The 22,863-nt window shown below is 49.2% G+C and overlaps 1 protein-coding gene across 2 annotated transcripts; it reads right to left on the reverse strand.

Moving 5' to 3' along the window:
• Nucleotides 1-236: 236 nt before the first annotated feature.
• Nucleotides 237-21,101, reverse strand: Trim25 (tripartite motif containing 25). Of its 2 annotated transcripts, XM_021648806.2 has the most exons (9): nucleotides 20,398-21,101; nucleotides 15,884-15,979; nucleotides 11,671-11,904; nucleotides 9,325-9,496; nucleotides 7,446-7,511; nucleotides 5,484-5,507; nucleotides 4,851-4,958; nucleotides 4,667-4,765; nucleotides 237-4,377 (listed from the first exon to the last, which is right to left on the reverse strand). In XM_021648806.2, exons 1-9 carry the CDS (start codon nucleotides 20,989-20,991, stop codon nucleotides 3,848-3,850), a joined length of 1,923 nt encoding a protein of 640 aa, XP_021504481.1. In that variant the 5' UTR covers nucleotides 20,992-21,101; the 3' UTR covers nucleotides 237-3,847. The 2 variants fall into 2 exon arrangements, with proteins under 2 accessions (XP_021504481.1, XP_021504482.1); XM_021648807.2 differs by lacking the exon at nucleotides 4,851-4,958.
• Nucleotides 21,102-22,863: the final 1,762 nt, after the last annotated feature.

Consider the following 22,863-nt stretch of genomic DNA (forward strand, 5'->3'; position numbering starts at 1 on the left):
TCCTTGCGGGTCCCACTGTTCCAGCAGCAGCTGCTATACTTCACGGGGGCGGGGGCATGTCAGCCGCCAAGAGTTAGATGTGGTGCCCCAAGTTAAGGGATATATATATCCCCCCCCACCATTCCCTGCCTGGCCTCAGGCTCCACACACTGCTGACTACCTGTGAACCCTGGGAGTCACTGTGACCTGCCTACCTCATGGTCATTTGCTAACAATTCACAGAAGGTGGGACAATACCGATTTTACGATTTGAACTTTATTTAAAAGAACAAGAATCAGAAGCAGTCAAATACTGACAGGGCAAGCTCTGGAAGGTTCTGGAGCACAGAGCTTTCCTGTCCTGCTGCATAGGACAAGAATGCATCAGCCTGAAGCACAGCCCTGTATTCAACTGCGGGAAAGTCACACTAGGTCTCAACTGGAGCTGGAACTGAACCATCATTTGCAGGCAGGATTCACAGAAGTCTCACACTGACCCCAGTCCCCTGTTCCCTCTTCTTCCCTCCAGAGGTCCTTCAAGTTCAATGACTCCACCCTTTTTACCGATCTCCAAGCTGGTTTTTATAGTGGCCAGCCATCATCCTGAGACATCTCTTCTCTCAACATAAACTTCACTGTGATCCACGGGACAGACAAATAATGACACTCCATCCTCTCGGGAAAGACTTAAACACACACACACACACACACACACATTTGAACCAGGGACAAAGGCCAGATAACTCTTTAATAGCCAACAAAGTATCTAAGCTTCCTGTGACACCTGTTCCTCTGTAGAGAAGATCATCAACAAGGACAGGGTCCACCTCTGGTCAGACGGTTTTCCATTTCACTGTTTAACTTTTCATGATAGAAATGTTCAAGCCCATGCAACCATAGGAAGAATAAGAAGACAAGCCCTGGGTTCCCATCGCTGCTTGCTGGTTTCTCAAGTGGGGCTTGGTCAGTGTTCCGCCCTTGCACCATCTTGAATCTTAAGCCTATACATTCTCTGAGTATTCTTTATCTGAAATTCCCTGCAGTCAGTGGTACTCTATGGCAGGCTTCAAGGGATCGTTAAGTCTACAGTGAAGCCTGAGCATCCAGAAGCCCTGGGCAGTAGCTTTCAAGGGGTGGGTACCTCATCCCTGGATTTCAGCTCGAGTGACATTTCCTACCCACACCTCAATCCAGAAGGGATGCTGAATGCAATTCCACTTCATTCGAAATAAGGTACAACAGCCAGCCTTACCCTGTTTGTAATAATTACCTGAATAATGAATTACCTCTGAAACACGAGATTCCAGAAGTTATAGCTAAAACATCAGTAATTAGTTAAATCAATGGTGTAAAAAAGATAGTATATCAATATTAGTGATAGATCAAAAATCAATGTCTGAGTAATTAAAAAGACTAGCCAGCGAGTCCTGAATAACACAAAGACTCGACCCTTAGTTTATCACACCAGAGTGACTGAGACAGACCCCAGTACCTGAATCTAGGTTAGTATTTTACATCAACGGTTCTGGGAATTTCTGTATGTCCACAGGGCCCCAGGGTTCTCCTTGTCATCCATGATAGGCATCTCTTCCATGTTGGAATGACAAGAGTGGCGAACACAGCCAGCCTCCATCTTCCCACCTGCCTGATTCTGCAAAAGGCTAAGTGAGATGGAAACACAGGTCTGTCCTCTCTAGGAGCCCATGGTACATGAACCCAGAAACACTTGCAGTTAAGGTAAGCTCTTAACATTGCAAACGGTAAGGTACCAGAGAGCAAGGGGACACTCCTCCACTTACAAGTCCAAGGCATCTCGCACAGCTCTGGGCTCTGGTTGCCTGCTTGGCTCTCATACAGAGGGACACACGCCTTCCTAGCCTGATTGTACACTTCCTAGGATGAGGCTTGACTGTCAGTACCGCTTCTGCAGGAGAGCCCAGCAGGATCCCCGAGTCAACCCTTGGCATTTTACTTCTATAAACCTAGTTGCTTCCCCAGTCTGACATGGCTTCAGAGAAGGCTTTGTTTCAGAAGAACAGCAAGGACGCTTTGGGGAAGTCTTTGAATTCAGAGAGGCATCGCCAAGAGTTTGTGTGGCAAAGGAACAAACCTTTCAAAGCCCACATACCATCTACCAGGGACATGTTCCCTGCAAAGATGCTCCCAGTGAACAGAACTTTCCTCCGGGAGAGGACATAGATCACACATCTGTCAGGAACGCCAATGCTAAGAGCCCTGGAATTCCATATTAGACCTGAGATGTGTTCTCAAATATCCATTCATATGAAAGGTCTAGGGGCCCTACCTTCCCTAAGGTGACCTCTCTTCATAAGAATGCTTACAAGAAGGAGCTCCCCACTCAGGAAGGCGAGAGCTGGACTCCTATTACAAGAGGCCAAATCCTCACATCTTCTGGATTTGACATCAGGACAGAAGGAGGGTAGGAGATCCCAGTCATCCATCCCTGCCCTTTAGTGGCCTGGGCTATTTTCACTGTCTAAAAGACTGCAGAGAAAACAGCCACTGGTTGGACCCTCCTTAACTTGCTTTCTTTTTTCTTATCCTTAAAAGTCTTCCTAACCTGTAGTTTGGTCTATCTGAGCATCTAGAATTGGCTCAAATGAGGAAGACAGCAGAAAGGGATGGGGCAGGTGACAGGCCTCAGACTCATCTCTTCCTGTGACACCTACTGTGTCTGTGGCTAGGGATCAACAGGAATATGGCTGTCTCCCACAGGTCTGTTCTAAGACCCTTCAGGCCATAGGTAGTCACCCCAGTTGGTGATCTATCAAGATTCCTGAAGCAACCACATACAGTCCATCCGCATGATGGCAGGGTTTGAAACTGTGGCGTGGCTGGCCACTCAACTGTGGTAGCCACGGAAGGCAGATGATGGCATTGGTAGCCATCAGCCCACTATCTACAATCCAGGAGGGCGACATTACTGTTGAGGACAGCTGACAAAGCAAGATAATAGAAAGAGCAAAGCTGCTAGGCTTCCAATCATCTAGCCAGCATTCTGCTCCCCAACCCCGACTCCCAGCCTAGGCGATCGGAAGAAAGGCCTCTCTAACTGTGGCCACAGTCAACATGTCCCAGGAGGAATTTCCCCTGGAAAGAGAGACTTCCATCTCAACCAGGTCTGGGTTACCTGGACAAAAAAATCAACACAGGCTGATTCAGACCAGAGCCTGAAGCCTTAATCTATAAAAGGTTCCCGACGGGAAAGGGTTATATGGAAATTCAGAGCGAGATGAAGCTCAATTCTTGACACCAAAGGAATACTATATACACTGAACTTATAAGTGGATTTTTGTTGGTTTTTGAGACAGAATGACACTATGCAGCTTCAGCTGTCCTGAAACCCACTGTGCAGACCAGGCTGGCCTCATAAAGATGTGCCTGCTTCTGCTTCCCAATACTGGGATTAAAGGCATGCACCACTATACCTGGCCTTTTTTTTTTTTTTTTTTAAATCTAGAAAATAATCAAAACACAAAGGTCTAAAGACTGCCCCAGAAAGCAAAACAGGGTAGGCATCTATCACCTGAGAAAGAACATGGCTACAGACTTCCCATAAAACAACTAGAACACTAATGGAGCTCTGCCCAAATGGCGACCAGCTCGGAGATTTCCCAGAACACTAGGAGGAGGTCATCCTGACCTCAGGCGCACCAGGAGGTAGATTTGCTTTCCCACCCACAAGACAGACAATTACCCCACCCCTTTCTGAGCCAAATCTCCCCTTTCATTCTCTTTGCCTCTTCCCCAGCTCCCCTGCCAATCTCTACATGCTGGGCACTCAAGTTGTCCAAGGAGAGTCCCTCCCCAACAAGCCCAAGTGTCTGTGGCTGGCTTAGTGACCTGCCTACTTGGAGGAGCAGATGGAGAGCTTGGTACCCGCGGAGAACACCCAGAAGGCTGGGTACAGAGCTTCGGTAAAGTCCACCTTGAACTTGTACATCAGATGGATCTTTTCAGTGACAGCAAAGAAAATGACGAAGCCGTGGTCACAGTTGAGAAGCACACCCACCCGAGTGGCCTTGGTCGGGGGCAGAGTTTTCTCCACGTCGTTATGCCAGGCGGAGATCTTGTTATTGAACCACTCCACACACCACGAGTTGGGGTTACGGCCCAGCCGGCTCTCGGGGCCCTGCCGTTCCATGCTGCCGTAGCAGACGCCTACACCGCAGAAGTTGTTCTTCTGCAGCTCCACCTCCCAGTAGTGAATGCCTTTCTTATAGCAGTGCAGCCCCAGAACCTGAGAGCAGAAGGTGAACCTCTGGGGATGTGACCGGTAGTGCTGAAGCGAGTCAGCCACGGATGCGGTGGTGTAGTTGTCCGACAGAGCCACTTTGTTGTGGGCAGTATTGTAGTCGAAGATGACTTTAACGAAATCTGAGGAAACACCCCCCCACCACACACAGGGAATCAATGACCAGGGGCCCGAGGTACTTGCACTTTTACGGTTTTGTCTACCTATATATTTATTTTATCTATCCACCCACTCATCTCCACATACCCATCCATCAATCTACTCACACATCATCCATCCATTCACTCGCCCACCCATGCACCCACGGGTGCATTGACCAACCATTCATCTGTCCATCCATCCGCCCACCTAGCCATTTGACTGCCTGCAGCCACCCACCCACTCTTCCGTCCGCAGAGCCAGGCTACTCACACTCCAGAAGCTCCTCTCTAGACTTGGTGACGAAGTTTTCTAGTATCTTAGCCTTGAGTGCTGCAGAGGTTGACTGTGGGGGGTTGGCTTTGGGTGTGGCTAGAAGAGGAAACAGAGAGTGGCATTCAAGACAAACTTAGAACAAAAGGTAAACGCTTCCCGGCACTTGTCCACTATAGCTCACCATCAGGGACAGTTGTTTTAAAATCCACTGACTGTCCAGGAGCTCCAAAGATGGGCAACTTGTTGAATGAGGGAGAGGAGGGGCCAGGGCCAGCAGCACCAGATGGGGCTAAGGGAGGACAAACAGGGAATGACAGTATGTCACAGAGGGCAAGAGGACTTCCCTCCCTCCCAAGATGAACTGTCGACTTCCACAAACACATCTGACCAGCCAGGGCCATACAAGTGTGTCCAGATAAGGCTCTTTATCCATCTTACCCTGGGCCTTGGTTCCCTGCTCAAACCTGCCAGCCTTCACAGCATACATTTGTTTTGTGTTTGTTTGTTTGTTTTTAATACTTTATTTAATTTTATGTGCATTAGTGTGAAGGTGTCAGATCCCTTGGAACTGGAGTTACAGACAGTCGTGAGCTGCCAGGTGGGTAGTGGGAATTGAGCCCGGGGGTGGGGGTCCTTTGGAAGAGCAGACAGTGCTCTTCACCACTGGGCTATTTCTCCAGCCTCCACAGCGTGCATTTGTAAGAATGGGTCCATTGCAGAACCCTTGTTAAAGCAGGTCAGCTACTGCTGTCCACGTTAGCGCTAGGCTCAAACAAGTCACGAGAACAAAAAGATACACAAATGCACAACTTACTGGTTTTCTTGGTCTTCTTTTCCTCTAAAAAAGAAAGATTTTAGGGTTAAGATATTTTAAAGCATGATGCCAAACACAAGAGACCATAGTGACATTCAGCAGCACGCACTTGACTCATACAAACTAAGGGAGGATGGCGTAACTCGAAATACTAAGATTGTGGCTGATAACACACGTCCACAAGTATAGGAACCCTCCACAGGGTCAGGGAGGACATAGACCGCCTATCAGGAAATAGGAAAGAATTTTCTGGGAAGTGTTTATGTTGATTTGGGTGACAGTAACATGGAACTCATTTGTCAGAACTGTACACTTAGGGTCTGTGCATTTTACTACAGGTACATTAGAGCTCTATAAAAAAAAAACAAGCAAGCAAAAAAATGGGAAGTTTGGGGTTTAAATAGGCCTGGTTAAGTATTACAATAATGCTTAAAAACATCCTTGCCTTCCCAAGAGCCCCCCTCCAGCTACAGGCACACTGTCACCAAGCGTTGCAGTCCACAGAGACACCGATCCCCAACAGCGGTTTGCTGAAGACGACCCACACATTGCAAACAAGCAGAGTCCTTTCTCCGGCCCGACACCCACTAACATCAAGGCACCTTGATACCATTTCATACTAACCTTGGGGGAAAAAGTCACAGCCTGCCTGCTGAAGGGTTATAAAGCATTCTCACAGCCAGTGTGTCCCGTGGGACTCTCACGTGTCATCATCCCACGGGCTCAATTATTACTTTCCAAATGCAAGGGGCGGGGAGATTCATACATACCATTCTCTCCCAACCTCATGTCCACATTCCCAATCACAGTGACACCATCACTGGGGAGCAGGCAGGGGTAAAAGCTAATGCTTAGGGTGTGTGTGTGGGTTTCTTCCTTTTCCTTTTTTTTTTTTTTTTTTTGCAGAGGGAAGGGGGGAGTTGAGACAGGGTTTCTCTGTGTAGCCTTGGCTGACCTGGAACTCTCTTTGTAGACCAGGCTGGCCTCGAACTCACAGAGATCTACCTGCCTCTGCCTCCTGAGGGCTGAGATATAAAGGACATGCACCCCCATGCCCTGCGTACTGCTTACTCTTTTTATAAACAAACTAATATACTGTACATGCGGTAGAATCACATTTTCACTGGCGAGGACAATTAGGAAAACATTCTCTATGGCTGTGGCCGCATAGAAAGGACAAAGGGGGAAAGAGTGAGAGACACAGGGCTGGGGAGATGGCTCAGTAGGCAAAGCACTCACCACAGAAGCAGGAGGACCCGAGTTCAGATCATCAGAGCCCAGAAAATGCTAGGTGGGGTCGCATGCATCTGAAATCCCACAGGTCCTCCAGCAAGATGATGGCTGCCCATCACAGCAGAGTTCCCCGGAAGCTTTCAGGCCAGCAAGCCTGGCGTATGCCACGGCCAACAAGAGGAAGCTAAGGACTGACACACCCAACAGTGACTTTTGACTTCCACACATGCACCAGGCAAAAGACAAAGAAATTTAAAAAGAAGAGGAGGAGGAGCAAGAGAAAGAAGAGGAAAAAGGAGACCGAAGAAGAGGCAGAGGAAGAAGAGGAAAAACAAAAAGAGGAAGAGGAAGAAGAAGGAAGAGAAGGAAGAAAAAGGAGGATGCGGAAGAAATGCTGCAACAGAGCACACTAAAGACGGCTGGGGAGGGGGACCCTTATCCGACAAACGTTTCTCAATCACGTGACAGACCTGGTGACTTTGTGATCCCATACAGCAAGGGTGGGAGAAGTCACCTTGCCTGCCTGCCCCAGCAGAGCACCAGCCTTGCCCTGCGTCACCTGTTATATGGGGCCTGTTGCCAAACTGGTCTCCAGCTGAGACCCCTGTGAAAACTTGAGATGGGCTGTGACTGTCTAGAAGCTTCAGTAGCCTCTGGGATGGTCTCAACCAAACACCTCTCGGCCACAACCACACCAACACACCAGAGAGATGAGAGGAGGCTACTCACGAAGGGTCTTCTTCACAGGGCGCGTCGTTTTGGGTGGGGAATCCATACCATGGTCTCCCACGTTACCTGTGCAAGAGAAAAAGGGTCCATGGCTCCTCCCCACCAACTCCATCCAGACAGTCCTCCCACTGCTCGTCCCATCCAGCCACTTGCAGGAGACAGAAATAAAGGGTTAGGAGGACCGATTCTGTTTGTTCCTTCTCTCCTCTGCTCAAAGCACAGCTTGGGAAAAGCCTCTTCCACAAGCACCCAGCTCTGGGACTTCTCTGGTTTCTCTGGCCAAACATGGAAGAGAACACCAACTGGATGATGGCTGATGAGACCCCTGAATGAGGTCAAGGGGTCTGGCGTGGAGCAGAGGCTGGGCCTAGGTCAGTGTCTTGTCCACTGGTTCTTTCTTTCCTCTCTCAGCAGTCCAGTCACCGATTTACCCCACGTGAAGTACTTCCAAAACCTTCCACAAAGGTGCCTCGCCTTTACCTGTTTCAGAAGCCCTTCTGCAAGGACACTGGCTTGGCCACAGTGAAGTTCAGGCCTATCACCTGTGTTACTCAACTGGGATTTTACAGATGTGGCAGGCTCTGTCCTCAGCACTGTGGGACAGCTTTTGATAACAGCCTCAGCCTTCACAGAGGCCACCACCTTGTGAGGGAGATGGAAGGGAATCTCAAGGGGCAGTAAAATGACAGGTATGTAAAGGATCCCCCCAAAAAGGATCCTACTATATCTAAAGAGTGGAAATGGCTTTGTGGGTAAAGGAGCTTGACACCAAACCTAAATTCAATCCCCAGGATCCACACAGCGGAGGGAGAAAACTGACTCCCAGAAGTTGTCCTCTGACCCCAAACCCTATGTCATAGAGCACATGTCCACATACACACACATATAATACATACATACATACACACATACATACATAAATGTGTTTTCTTTTTAAAGGAGTGAGAATGTTTTAAGGGCACCTGGCAGAAAAACGTGATGGTTCCATTGATTTTCACACACTGAGAAGACGCCTAACAAAACTAAGATGTCTCATGGTCTATTCCTGTAACCCCAGGTTACTTAGGAGCCTGAGGCTGGAGAATTGCAAGCTCAAGGCCCGCCTAGGCAACTCGGCAAGATCCTTCCTCAATGCTGGGTGTGGTGGCACACACCTTTAATCTTAGCACTTGAGAGGGAGAGGCTGGGGGATCTTTGTGAGTTTGAGGCCAGCTTGGTTTCCATAGCAAGTTCCAGGACAGCCAGCGCTACATAATAGAGACCCTGTCTCAAAAAAATAGAAATAAAAAAAAAAATAAAGAAAAAAAGAAAAGATTTGTTGTAATCAGCTTAAACTTTTTACTTAACTACAGCCCCCTCCTGGAGTCTATTTGGTTCTTAGCAGTACTACAGCTATAAGCTTAGCATATCAGAAGCCATTTTATATTCAAGTTTTCAGGCTCTGCCTTCCAATGATTTTGTCTTTACGGTTTCATTTCTCAAACTTTGTATACTTTGCTACCTGGACACTCTAGGAAATTCCCCAACTGCAGAAGCAATCAAAGGGCAGTTAGAGACCCTTTGTCTCGCTAGCCAGAACAATGTAATGTTGCTTCTATCCCTGGGTACCCGGTTGTTACCTAGTTGTGGTTTGTTTCCTACACCTGGTTATAGTTTTGTCATCTGTTTCTTGGTTGCAGTTTTTCTTATAAAAACCTGTTTTAGGAGCAGGCCAAGGTCACAGTCTAACTCCCAAGATCATATTGTGTCCCTGGCAGTCAGTTTCTGTTGAGTGTTCAATAAACCACTGCTGATTTGAGTCTGGTGCCTGAGAGGTCAGTGAGCGGCTATTCCTGAACCTGGAAGAGATTCTGCCTCAAAGGCCTGTGTGAGTTGTTACCTGAGGCAAAGGTCTCCTCAGCCTTCTTCTCCTGTTGCTGCTTGAGGGAGTGCTTCAGCTCAGTCTTGAGGTCCAATGCACTCTGGTAGACCCCCTTGATCAACTCATGGTCCAGCTCTATCTTAGGGACGTAGACTGGTTTCGTTGACACTCCTTGCAATTTTGCAGCTTTCTGGAACAAGCCGAGGGGTTAAGTACAGGCAATTCGAAGAGAGCCAGGGCCCCAGCTCCAGCCTCATCAACCCCACAAATGTTTCCTATGTCAACAAAGAGTCCAATTGCCTGCTTCAGTCACAAGATCAAGATCACCAGCAGTTGAAGGGCTTCTTTAAGAACTGGAGCTGGGTGGGAGTTGGGGGGGGGGAAGTGGTGCACACCTGTAATCCCAGCACTCTGGGAAGCAGAGGCAGGCGGAACTCTATGAGTTCAAGGCCAGCCTGGTCTACAAAGTGGAGTCCAGGACAGCCAAGGCAACACAGAGAAACCCTGCCTCTGAAAAAACAAAACAAGATAAAACAGAAAAGAACTGGAGCCGGAAGGGCCTCAGGTCACTTATTTTACAAAGCGGGAAAGAGGCATAGACACAGCGAGTCAGAAGCTGGGCCAGAAACTGTGCCAGTGAGAGGCATAGACATGACGGACAGTCTCCGGAGCTCTTCCCTTCCTCCCAAGAGACACAAGACCATCCCCGGCCCACCCAAGACCAAAGGTCTAGCAAGGAGCAGGGATGTCTTGTGGCCTAAGCTTGAGCCAGAAGTGCCTTCTAGTGAGAGAAGTGCCACTGAAGTTGAAAAGTTATCTCACTAACCTCAGTCCTCCAGGAGGAAGGGGGCTCAGACAAGGACTTTGAATCCTCTCTCAGAGAACTCAGCAGCTCTTAGGCCCAGGGATGAGCTCCCAGAGACAGCATAAAACCTCCACCTAGATAACAGTAGGCACCAGACAGAGGAAGTTCTGTACTGAGCACAGAGTCTTGGGGTAACTGAACCAAGGAGTTCACAGAGATCGGGGGCCCCATCTGAAATACCGGGGGGGCATATTAGTGTTGTAGTATCTGCAACACTAATAATGCGTAACAGAGGGAGCCAAGGGGTCACCTGGGGGCCTTGGAAAAAGGACACAACCCACTGGGCAGAGGAAACCAACATGGTGCTCCCACTCATCTGAGGAATGAAGAGTGCAGTGCCTGTTGCGGTCAGAGCACAAGGCATGGCCAAAGAGAGGAACCTGAGAGCAAGGACGTCATTTGTGAACCATGCTCAGAAGCACAGCACCAGACAGAGCAGGAAGACAGTGTTTCAGGAAGACAATTCCAAGGACCACGTGAGGGAGGACAGAAAGACAGGTAGACAGACGCCTCTACGGCGGAATGACACACTAAGAGTCTCCCAAGAGTCTCCGACAGGATTTCTCTGGATAGCCCTGGCTGTCCCGGACTTGCTTTGTAGACCACGATGGTCTCAAACTCACAGAGATCCGCCTGCCTCAGCATCCCTGAGAGCTTGGATTAAAGGTGTGAGCCACCACTGCCGGCAAGAGACTCCTCTCATCCACACCCTCCGTAACCATCTCCTTGAGAGTACAGGGCAGATGGGAAAGGACATCACTGACAGCAAACTACAAGGAACAGAAGAGAACCGCAGAAACAATGAAGAAGACATCAAACCAGCTGAAAGAATTCATCGAAAGGGCGACGATCCTGGGAGGGCCAGACTAAATTGGGTAAGAGATCTTAACAGAGGCGTGCAGGCCTTCCTAGAGGAAGCAGTGTTTCTGCTGGCTTGGGGAGACATGTGCTGCCAGGTTAGAAAAAGGCCTCAGCTGACAGCCAGTGACAGCCAGCAAGAAAGTGTACACCTGGTCTAAGCCCCAGCGAGCAAAGTTCTGCCACTAGCCAGGTGAGCTTGGAGGACAATCCTGCACTCCAAAATCAATACAGCCCTCTCTGCAGTGGGAAGCCATGCCCAGATGCTGAGCCAAGGGAAAATAATGAGAGAATCATCAGAGGTTCTCTAAAGTCCCTAAATTTGCCCCGAATGTTGGTGCAGGCCTTTAATCCTAGCACTCTGGAGGCAGAAGCAGGAGGATCTCTGTGAGTCCAGCCTGGTCTACTAAGGGAGTCCAGGACAGCCAGACTGGACACACACACACACACACACACACACACACACACACACAAGCACCTCTAATTTCAGGTAAGCTGTTGCAGAGCCTGGAAGTAGCAGTAAGTCTCTGGGACATTTCCAAATGACCCCTCAAAGCCCCGACTCCCTGAGATCCGGACGACTATCGACTCTGGGATGCTGGGCAGAACACACGCACAGCATCGCCCTTGACAAGACTCACCTCCAGAAACTCAAACTCATCCCCTTTGGCCAGGACGAGCTCAACTTCGGCTTTCAGGTTCTGCATCTCATTCTTCTTCTTGAGGAGAACCTGATAGATGGTGTCGAACTTCCCACAGACCCTCTTCTCCTCCTCCTTCAGCTTGCGTGTGGCACTGGTCTCTGCCGCATCGATGAGAGCCTTCATTTCCATGTATTCTTGTCTCAGGTGTTCCGACTTTTTGTTCATAGACTCCTACAAGGTTTGGGGAAAGTGATAAGGCTATACTCGTGTGTTTGGGGTGAAAGGGGAACACCACACAGGGTGTTGCCACCCCGGGCAGCTACCTGGCAGTCTCCTGTCCATCTGGAGGTGGTCACACCCCAAGACCCAGCAACCCCAGTTCTTAGAAAGGTACTCTAAGCACCTGCCCCCAGAAAGCACAGGTAAGACGCCCACAAGGGCTTGGCGGTGGTGGCACACGCCTTTAATCCCAGGGCTCCGGAGGCAGAGGCAGGCGGATCTGAGTTCGAGGCCTGGTCTACAGAAGGAGTTCCAGGATAGCCAGGACTACACAGAGAAACCCTGTCTCAAAAACCAAACTCAAACAAAAAGCATACGTACTAATATATGAAAACGAATGAACAATTCAAGATGGTGGCTACTCTTTGAAACTGGATTAGGGTTTAAATATGGTAAGGGAGAAACAGAGAGCTGTGTTGCAGAATATCTGATCACACTGTGGACCCCAAGATTGTGTTGTTTCCTGGAAAAACCCGTTTCTAGTTGTTGTGGTGTGGCTCAGCCCTAGCACACACCTTTAATCCAAGAGCTTTCTGTTTGAATATTGTAAACAAGATTAAATAAAGTCAACTAGAGGTCAAGGGGAGGAACAAGCAACCAGCTGAACATAGTGAACAGAGAAAAAACAACAGAGTAAGAGGAAGTCAGAAGGATGGATAGAGACGAGCAGGAAGTAGAAGGGAGGGACATTCAGTTTGAAGACAATGTGGGTAAGGGGTCATTCCTTCCGGGATGTTGGCCAAGGAGGAAGGTCAGCTGGGTGCTTTCTCTGCCTCTCTGAGCTAGCAGGCTTTCACCCCAGCTTCTGGCTCCCAAGTCTTTATTAATAAAATCAAAAGATTGAGATTTTGTTAAAAACAAGAGGTGGGAATGCACTTGGTATACTAATTTCTCAAATGAGAGGCAGTTCCTAGTTAAAGTTTAAAAGAAGACACGAAACAGTTTTAAAAAAAAAAAAATTCCTAAAGATGATCATTCTCTAGAACTCTCCTTTTGAGTGTAATGTGTGACCTCCGAGCATCTGAAATGTGTCAAGTCAGCTGGGCAGTGGTTCTGCACGCCTTTACTCCCAGAACCTGGGAGGCAAAGGCAAGCAGATCTCTCTGAGTTCCAGGCCAGTTGTTCTACAGAGGGAGTTCCAGGACAGCCAGGGCTACACAAAGAAACCCTGTCTCAAAAAAAAAAAAAAAAGAAAAGAAAAGGGAAAGAGAAATGTGTTAAAACTTCTGAGTAGACACTGGATGTCAAAGACTTGATACAAAAAAAAAAAAAAAAAAAGAATGAATGTAAAATACTTCATTAATACTTTTTATTAGACTAGAGCCAGCTCACTGGGATGTTTCTGGTAAATACTGTTGCTTCCTAGTCGTATTTCTGAGCAAACTTCTTGGGTAACCTCAACAGCCCAGAATCAAACACAACAAACAAAAAACATGCAATGTACACCAAGAGAGTGGAATTCAACTTTTTGAAAACTGTTCACTTTGGGACTAGAGAGATGGCTCAGTGGTTAAGAACACCTTCTAGAGGACCCGGGTTCAATTCCTAGCACCTACGTAGCAGCTCACAACTGTAACTCCAGGGTTCAACACCCTCACACAGACATACATGCAAGCAAAACACCAATGCACATAAAAGAAAAAGAAAAACTGTTTTGTTTTGTTTTGAGACAGGGTTTCTCTGTGTAGCCTTGGCTGTGCTGGACTCTCTTTGTAGACCAGGCTGGCTTCGAACTCACAGAGACCCAGCTGCCTCTGCCTCCCTGAGTGTCGACCTTCAACTCTATTCAGCTCTTCACTCTACCTCCTTGGGGGAACACCAGCGTCCTTTAGTTTTCACTTCCTCCTTTTCCCTTTAGTAAAAGAACATCCCAGGAGTGTCAGCTGGGTATTCAGCTTCTCAGACTACATTTCCCAGACTCCTCTGTAACTAGGCTTGACCAGGGTGGTTAAATTTCTTTCAAGGCTAGAAGTGATACATGCACATTGATTGCTTAGGAGGAAATTGCTTGTTGCCGGTATTTTTGATCTTGTTCCTCTTTTCACAGACTAGAGAAAGCAGGTAAGAGTGACCAAGTCTGAGGATCCAACTTGGCATGAATTTTGGCATCTGGGTCATGAGTGCCAAATGACTCTGAACACTGCCCACCCCCCCAAACCTACAGGACATGCCATCATCGTCATCGAAAAGCTAGGTACATTCCAGGTAGCCATGGGCCACCTTTGCCAACCACAGCACATAAACCCCTTTCTGCTGCCTTGGGGTACAGAGATCCTCCTGTCTTACTACCTAATGTTCCCTCTGCCAACAAATCCCTAATATATTACAGCCAGTGAAATCCTGGATCTGCCAGCCTCTTCCTTGCTCTTCAGTACCTTCTGCCTTGGTGGCCAGCTATCTTATAGGAGGCTCTGGATTTTCAATAAAACAAACAAACAAATCTAGCTTCAGTCAAGGAGATGAGAGTGCAAGTTTGAGTCTGAGGACCCAAGTGACGGCTCATAACTACCTGTAACTCCAGTCCCAGGGGATCTGACCGCCTCTTTTGGTCTCCACAGGCACCAGACATGCACATGGAACACAGACATTCAAAGAGGCAAAACACCCATACACATAAAACACACTTTTTAAAAAACTACAAGCAATTTAATATTTTTTTTTAAATGGTAAGTGGATTAACAAATCTGCCCCTGATTTAACATGGCAACATATCCAATGCTGGTCTATGATACTTCCTCCTTAGTGTTTCTTTCCCGAACACCCTACGAGTTGATGTCAGACAGCCAAAAGATCCACCCACATCCCAGCGCCCGTGAGCTTAGCCTCTGTTAGCACAAGGGTCTTTGCAAATGTACTTAAATTAAAAGTGAGGGCATCTTGAGTTTGCCAGGTGGGCCCTGAGTCTGCTAGCAACGATCTTATTATAGATGGAAGAAAAGGTACAGGAGGGAAAGACAGGGCAGCCACAAGACAAGGAAGACCTGAGCTTTTACAAGTGGAAGAGGCAGGAAGGATTCTCCCTGAGACACATCATTATTATTATTATTTCTCCTCCTCCTTCCTATTTCTTCCTCTTCCTCCTCCTCCTTCTTAGATCAAGTCTCACTATGTAGTCTCCAGGAGCCTAGAACTAACAGAGACTCACCTCTCTCTAGTTCCTGAAGGCTGGAATTAAAGACATGCAACACCAAGTCTGTCCTATTTATTCATTCTTAATTTTTTATTTACTACCAGGGTGAAAGCAAGTTTGGAGGTCAGAGCTCAACTCTGTGGAGTCAGTTCTCTCCTTCCACCTTTGTTTGGATTCCAGGGACTGAACTCGGGGTGTCAGGCTTACACAATCACCTTTCTGAACTGAGTCACCTCTCTGGGGCCCTTACCCTTCATTTTTTAATGATTCTCCTAAGGCTGGGTTGACAGGTAGTTTTTAGTTTGTGTTTATAAAGGCTATTGCCTGGACATGCAGCCTTTTTAATGCTTTGCAAGACTGTTTGTTTGTTTGTTAGACATGCTGGGCATGGGGGTTCACCCCTCTAATCCCAGAATGCCTCAGGAAGCAGAGGCAGGCAGATCTCTGTGAATTCGAGGCCAGATTAGTCCACACGGTGAGGGCAGGCAGGACTACACAGTGAGACCCTGTCTCAAACACAAAAAGAAAACAAAAGTCACCATCTCACGCACCCACCCAGGCTGGTCTGGAACTCACTATGTCCCCAAAGATGACCCTGAACTTCTGATCCTACTGGATCACACTCAGTTTCTGTGGTGTCTGGATGGCACCAAAGGCTTCAAGCGAACTACACAAGTTCTCTACAAACGGCTACACTCCCAGGCACATCCAGGCCGTAAGGCTGCTTGAGGTCCCTGGAGGACAGTGGTGTCTGGCGTTTGTTTCCAGGCTGGGGTCGGAGTCCGGGAGTCACCCACTCACCTGCACGTTCTGCCGCCTGGCTTTCACGTCCTCCAGTGCTTTGGTCGCCCCGTTGATTTGACTGTACATGATGGTGAGTTTGTGCCTCAGTTTGCTCTGTAGAGGAAACACACAGGCTGAGAGAGCCCCTCTTTGGTTGCGTGTCCCGGCACCCCTCCACTCCCACAAGTGAGGACCATCCTCTCCATTCATCCCACTGGTAACTTCTGCCTACCCTGTGCCCCTTGAATTTGATGCTTCCCTTTATCTCTTTAGGGAGACAAGACAGAAATGTTAAGACTTGCTGTGTTTGAAATCCTGTTCCCAGCAATGTGTCTTCTGTCTATTTCCTTGGCCATGATCACACACCACGGGGTAGGAGGCTATAGGGGCTTTCAGGAAGACTTAACCAATGCAAGGTTCACACTCAGAGCACTGCCCAGATCTGTCTAGGCCCATACTAAATGTCAGCTTCTATTCTAACGCATTTCTTTTCCTGCTCTTCATTTTACATCTCATGAAATCCAAGCAAGGGGGACAGTGAGTGGCCAAGCTCACAGAGACATAACGATCTGGAACAGCTGCTTCCGTAAGGGTGGGTAAGGTCACTCACTCACCCTACCACAGCAAAACAGCCATGAAAGCAGACAAAATATCAAAGCAAAGATATGCTACAAGATGCTGGAAAGTTAACAGAACAGTAAGAGTTTCCAGGAGAAGGGGCCCAGGAAGGAGCTCAACGTTCAAGGCTGTCCTTCCCAGAGGCAATTTCCGACGGTGGAAGGAAGCTAGGTGAGGCCTTCTCAGATCCAGCAAGGCATGCACAAATATGCTGATTCCAAACCTTCTGGCTCTTAGCCACCTCCAGAAGCAACGGTCTCCTATGTCTTTGCTAGGGTGAACGGTGGCACATAGACATGAAAAGGAATATTCCGTCACCATAATGAGGGTTGATATGAAGTTCTTACCCCACCAGACACTCTCCAGCACCTGACGCCTATTAACTTATTTGTTTTGTTTTTCAAGATAGGATTTCTCTGTGTAGCCTTGGCTGTCCTGGACTCGCTTTGTGCTATTGCGCCCAGCTCTTATTAACCTTTTTTTTTTTTTTTTAAGATTTATTATGTATACAATGTACTGTCAGCATGTACATCTGCACACAGGAAGAGGGCACCAGTTCTCATTATAGATGGTGTGAGCCACCATGTGGTGGCTGGGAATTGAACTCAGGACCTCTGGAAGAGCAGCCAGTCCTCTTAACCTCTGAGCCATCTCTCCAGCCCCTCCCATTAACTTCTTAAAGCCAAGAACAATGCCTAGAAGTAGACATCACTCGATCTTTACAGAAGGACACTGAAGGATGGAGGAAGGAGGTGATTCACCCAAGACCCACATGGTTAGTAACTGGCACAACTAAGGTTCTGATACTAAACTTTTAGGCACGTGACCAAACTGTGTATGCTGGGAATCTCTATGAAAAATAAAAGCCATTTCCTTCCCCTAACTACGCAACTCAACACAAAGAGTAGCCCTCTCTTCTACTTTCCTGTTTCCTCTACTCCATTGGAGTCCCTTGGAGCTGGACCTGCCCTGGGGCTGGATTTAAACCATCCACAGTCACATGTAAGGGCCAGACACAGGGACGGAGGCTGCATGAACTCTAGCCAGAAAGCCCTGGTCAGTGATGGTGGACTCAACCTCTGTGACCCAGCCCTTCCCCCAGGCCCCAACGGTGGTGGAGATAGATCTGGGTCAAAGGGCAAACCCAGGCAGATCCTGCCTCCCACAGCAGGAAAAGAGACTAGAGAACTCACGGGTGCCAGCAACTGGCTCACCTCCAGAACTGCACCATGAGCCCTGCACACTGAAAGATTTATCCACCATTAGTCAAACACAGATAACAGTACCCCACTCATTGTGGGTGGGGCCCACTCCACCTGACTCCAAACCAAACAGGGACAGCCCAAGGACTTAGGTGGAGATAAATAACAGCCCACTGACCAAGGACGGAGGACCTTCCCATGTTTGGGAGAGCTTACTGCAGACTAAGGACCCGCTTCCTCCAGGGGAAGAGAGTGGAATCCTGAGTCTGCACCCCCAAAACTGGCAGCCAAGATGCTCAGGACTGAGCAGTGCTTGCCCGGGTCTGGCACTGAAACAACAGCAGCAGCTGGGCTGAAAAAGACACGAACATGAGGCTGGCAGGGGGAACCCCGCTATCGGGGTTAAAAAGTCAGCAGGAATGGCTGCTCAGTCCAGCTCTGGGCTAGAAGGCTGAATGGAAGCAGAGAGGTTCAGGCCAGCTAGGGAGGCCCCTCCTGTCCCCACTTATTCTGCCTTGGTGAATATGTACTTACAGTAGTGCCCTCCTCGGAAACCAGGTTACTACAGCAGGGAGACAGAGACCATCCGGACAGTTTGTCCTGTCTGGGGCTGTCCTGGAGCACAGAGTACCCCATCTACCCGGGCCCAATAATAGAAATGGGAGTAATCTATATAGAGATTTTGCATAAAGTTGCATTTTATAGACTACCTCATCTACTTTCTTTCTTTATTTTCGAAACATTTTTACCACCTGTATTTATTGGTGTTCGTGTCCTCAGGCATAGCTTGCATATGGATGTCAAGTGGGAGGACAACTTGCTGGAATTGGTTCTCTCTCTACCACACAGGTCCCAGAGATCAAACCCGCTTATAGCCTTTACCAGCGGAGCCGTCTCGATGGCCATTGGTGGTTGTTGTTCTGAGACAACCGTCTCACCCTGTAGCTGACACCTCAAACTATGTAGTCTGGGCTGGCCTCAGACTCATGATCATCTATCTTCCTAAGCCTCCCAAGTGCTGGAATTACAGGCATGAGCCACCACACCGGTTTCACCTATTGTTCATCGTAACGTGAGACCAGCACCACCGTGTCCCCCATTTTATCATTTTGCAGCTGGAAGCTACGAGCGGGGTCAGGATTTAAACCTAGCTCTTGGCACAGGAGCTGGTAGGAGCCTCACTGTCGCCAGGCCTCCTGGCGCTGGATCCTGCCTCCGAGGCACTTCCCAGGTGACTCTCAACCTACCCAGAGATCTGTAGTGACTTGCCTCAGGCCAAACCGCCAGCTCTGCCGAGGCAAAGCAGAGCTCCAGGCCCCAAGGAATGGGCAGACTTTCTCCTAGAATAGCTAGACTCGGAGGTGTCCATACCAACATGGGTTGTGGTGAAGAGGTGAACTCAGAAGATATACCTGTAGATCCAGGTGCCAAGACTGGGGGGAAACAGTCCCGAGGAACCCGGTTAAGACCCAGAGAGCCAGGCAAAGTCAGGGAAGGGCTGTGGCAAGAGGGAGAGGAGCTGGAATCCTGGTCCTGGCACCCTGGCAAAGCTTGCCAGCCTCGCCCAGGCTTACGGTTCCTTTCACAACACGGGGACAGGCCTCAACTTCCCAGACGTTTGACAGAAAATCGGGATCTGATCATACTTCGACAAATGCGGCAAAGAAGGGCAGCTTCAGCCCTTGAATCCATAGGGGGAAGGCGGGAACTTCTGAAATCACTGCAACCCGGGAAGGCCCTCAGGAACCCTGAACTCCTGCCCCCCACCCGCTTCCTGTCTTCATCAGAATGGACCCAGGTCCAGAGGCCGAAAGCCTGCTCAATCTCACAAAGGGAAATGGATTAACCAGCTGCACAGCGGCGATGGAGGCCTTCAGTCCCAGCACTTGGGAAGCAGAGGCAGGCAGGTCCCTGTGAGTTTGAAGCCAGCCTGAGCTACATAGTTAGACTCAATCAAAGGAAAAAAAAAAAAAAGACTCCAGCATAGTGCAACAGTTCGACTCTCCTTGCAGGTCTCAAGCAGAGATTCCTCAGGCTCTGCCCACACTCCCTGCCCATTCGAACTCTCCAGATCAACACAGGCTTCTGCTACACATGAGGCTTCTGTTACACATGAGCTCAAGCCTCCAAGAATGTTCCACTCTGTGGACTCAACAGATGTGGGTATCAGTCTGGTCTATAGGGGAACAAGAAACTAGAAACTGTGAGTCAAAGCAGCCTGGTTCCCAGCAAACCTCTCTGGGCCCGTTTTCCTGAACTTGTGGGATGAGCTACGAGCACACAGCTCTTGCATGCCGCCAGGATCCGGAGGAAGCCGAGGGGTGACCCCAGGGTTCAGAGTTAATATTCAAAGCAGACGAAACGCCACTGGACAGTCAGACACAGACTAGTGGCAGGCAGCCTTCCCTGTACCTTTGGTCATCTACGGAAAACAGACACGAGAGGATTGGAGAAAGCAGGCAATGGATGAGGGGAAGGCCATATATAAAATCTCTTTGCTCTACTTGCTCTGTGGGGAAGGCCCCCTAATGCCCAATTCACAGATGACGGCCCAAGGAGCCATGAGGTCTTGTGCAGGGGTGGGAACCTCAGGCCCAGCAAAGCCTATCTCCTCCGACAACCCACTGTACTACAGAGATACCGAGGGTGGGCCCTTTCCACAATTCAGCTGGCCCGGAGTTGTCATCTGTACCCTCACCAGCCATTCCCTACCTCCAGGTCGGCGCTGGCCTGGCTCAGGAGCGTAGGGGAGCAGGTCTTGTGTTCTACCAGGCAGATGTGACAGATGCACTCGCCATGCTCGGGGCAAAACAATTCCCGAAGGCGGTTGTGCTGGGGACATTTGCGACGCGACAGGTCCCGGACCGGTGGCTGCAGCGAGTGGTCCCGGAAGGCAGGGCTGTCGAGGTGAGGCTGCAAGTGCTCCTGGCAGAAGGAGGCCATGCACACGAGGCACGTCATCACCGCCACCTCCTTCAGGCAGTGGTCGCAGGCCACCTGGCTGGCTGCGCTGGAAGCGGAGGAGCGGGCGGGCGGGGTCCAGTCGTCCACCGGGGCCCGCGCCTGCTCGGCCTGCAGGAACTGCTCCACCACCGCGCACAGCACCGTGTTCTTGTGCAGCTGCGGGCGCGCCTGGTACACGGTGCGGCACTGCGGGCACCGGTACGGGGGCCCCTGGACGACCCACGTCTCATCCAGGCACGACCCGCAGAAGTTGTGGCCGCACGGGGTGGTGACGGGCTCCTTGAAGGGCTCCAGGCAGATGGAGCACGACAGCTCCTCGGCCAGCGGAAAGAGCTCGGCCATCGCGCTCCTGGGCGGGGGGCGCACCCGACAGGACGGGAACGGACGGCGGCTGACACCACAGCGCGCTGCTCAGGGAAGCAGGCGGGCGGAGAAGGAATCGAAACTGGACAGGAGGGGCGGCGCCCTGGGCTTTCAGGAAGTCACGTGGGATCCCCGGGGGGCCGGGCGAGAGGTGCTGGGAGCAGAAGGTGGGGCCGCGCGGCAAGCCCAGATGGCCTCCTCCCGCGGGCCTGAGCGACCACAAGACCAAGACCGCCAGGTGCAGTTTCAGAGCCGCTGGGGTCGAGTTATCCCTGACCCCCTTCCCCCACCGAGGTGTTCCCCGACTGCCCCTCCAGAACAAGGCGGGTCTTGGCCTCTTTGAAACCAAAGCAAAACGGAACAAAATACTGTGGACCCAGAACATGATGGCTCCTGCCTCTAATTCCCGCCACGTGGGAGGCTGAGGCAGGAGGATTGCGGCGGGTTCGATGCCAGCCTAGGCTGCAGTGTCTCAACATCTAATAAAACAGGGTTGGAAAGATGGCCGGGCAGGAAAAGAACTGAAACCCTGGTTAAGTCTCCACGAAATTGTCCACGGACCTCCCATTCCCCAACCCCCTACGATACACATAAAAATGTTTAAGTAAAACAAAAGCAACAAACTACAATTACGTGGACTGTGACTGCTCTTTCCTTTCTCCTTCCCTCCAGTTTTGCTCCGTTTCTATTCAGTTCCCACTTCCCTGATTTGAGGGTCCTGACATAAAATCAGGATCCCATAGTCTCATAGATTCTTTGATGGCACACGACTTAAAAAATATATATATACTATTATTACAAAAGTTGGGTGTCAAAACCCATGCCCAAGTCAGCTCCAGCCACCAGTCCTCAAGCCAATTAAAAGAGAAAAGCAGGAAAAAAATATATATATATATTCAATGTGGCCACAAAGAGACCCAGCACACCCCTCAAGTTCATCTTCCAGGTTCTGACATGAGATCCAAGGTAAAATAGAAGACAAAAATAACGTACAACAAACTGGGTACGGTGGCACATGCCTGTAATCCCAGCACTCAAGAAAGCAGAGGCAGGTGGATCTCTCTGAGCTTGAGGCTAGCCTGGTCTACAAAGCGAGTCCAGGACAACCAAGGCGACACAGAGAAACCCTGTCCTAAAAAAACAAAAACAAAAAACAAACCTCTCTCTATATATATATGTACATGTACATATATATATACATATGTATATCTACATATAGGGAGAGTATATATGCATAAATACATATATACATATGCATATATACATATGTATGTTATTACACACATGTATACATATACATACATACATACATATGTGTGTGTATATTAACGCACATCCATGTACCCCGTCAAGACCTAGCCCAGCCCATCACTGGCCCACCATTGTTTGGGATGGTCTCATCTTGCAAACTGTTCTGACCAGCTGTTAGAACTGTGTGGAACCCCTTTCCAGGAGACGAGTCCTCTGTCTGGTTTCTTCCAGCATGAGATTCCAGGGAAATTCCCATTTCTTTGGGGTGCACTGTTTCTTTCTTTTTTTTTTTAATAATTTCTTTAATTTTTTTATGTGCATTAGTGTAACGGTGTCACATCCCTTAGAATCCGCATTACAGACAGTTGTGAGCTGCCATGTAGGTGCTGGGAATTGAACCCGGCTCCTTTGGGAGAGTGTACAGAGCTCTTAACTACTGAGCCATCTCTCCAGGCTCGGGGTGCACTGTTTCAATATCTGATAGGTTACACAAGTGTCTCTTCGGAATTTCTTCACCCAATTGATTACAGTATTTCTAACTGGGTGAGGTGGGGCACACCTATAATCCCATAATGCTCTCTGGGGAGGCTGAAGCAGAAG

This window comes from Meriones unguiculatus, chromosome 7, assembly GCF_030254825.1.
Source record: "Meriones unguiculatus strain TT.TT164.6M chromosome 7, Bangor_MerUng_6.1, whole genome shotgun sequence".
NCBI classification, from domain to species: Eukaryota; Metazoa; Chordata; class Mammalia; order Rodentia; family Muridae; genus Meriones; species Meriones unguiculatus.

Bases quoted from the DNA above. Each gene is read 5' to 3' on its own strand.
- Trim25 (XM_021648806.2), bottom strand. From the start codon at position 20,991: ATGGCCGAGCTCTTTCCGCTGGCCGAGGAGCTGTCGTGCTCCATCTGC. The intron at 4,959-5,483 runs GTAAGTTGTGCA...GTCCTCCCTTAG, and splicing joins AAAGAAGACCAAGAAAACCA to CCCCATCTGGTGCTGCTGGC. The intron at 4,766-4,850 runs GTGAGCTATAGT...TTCCTCTTCTAG, and splicing joins TAAAACAACTGTCCCTGATG to CCACACCCAAAGCCAACCCC.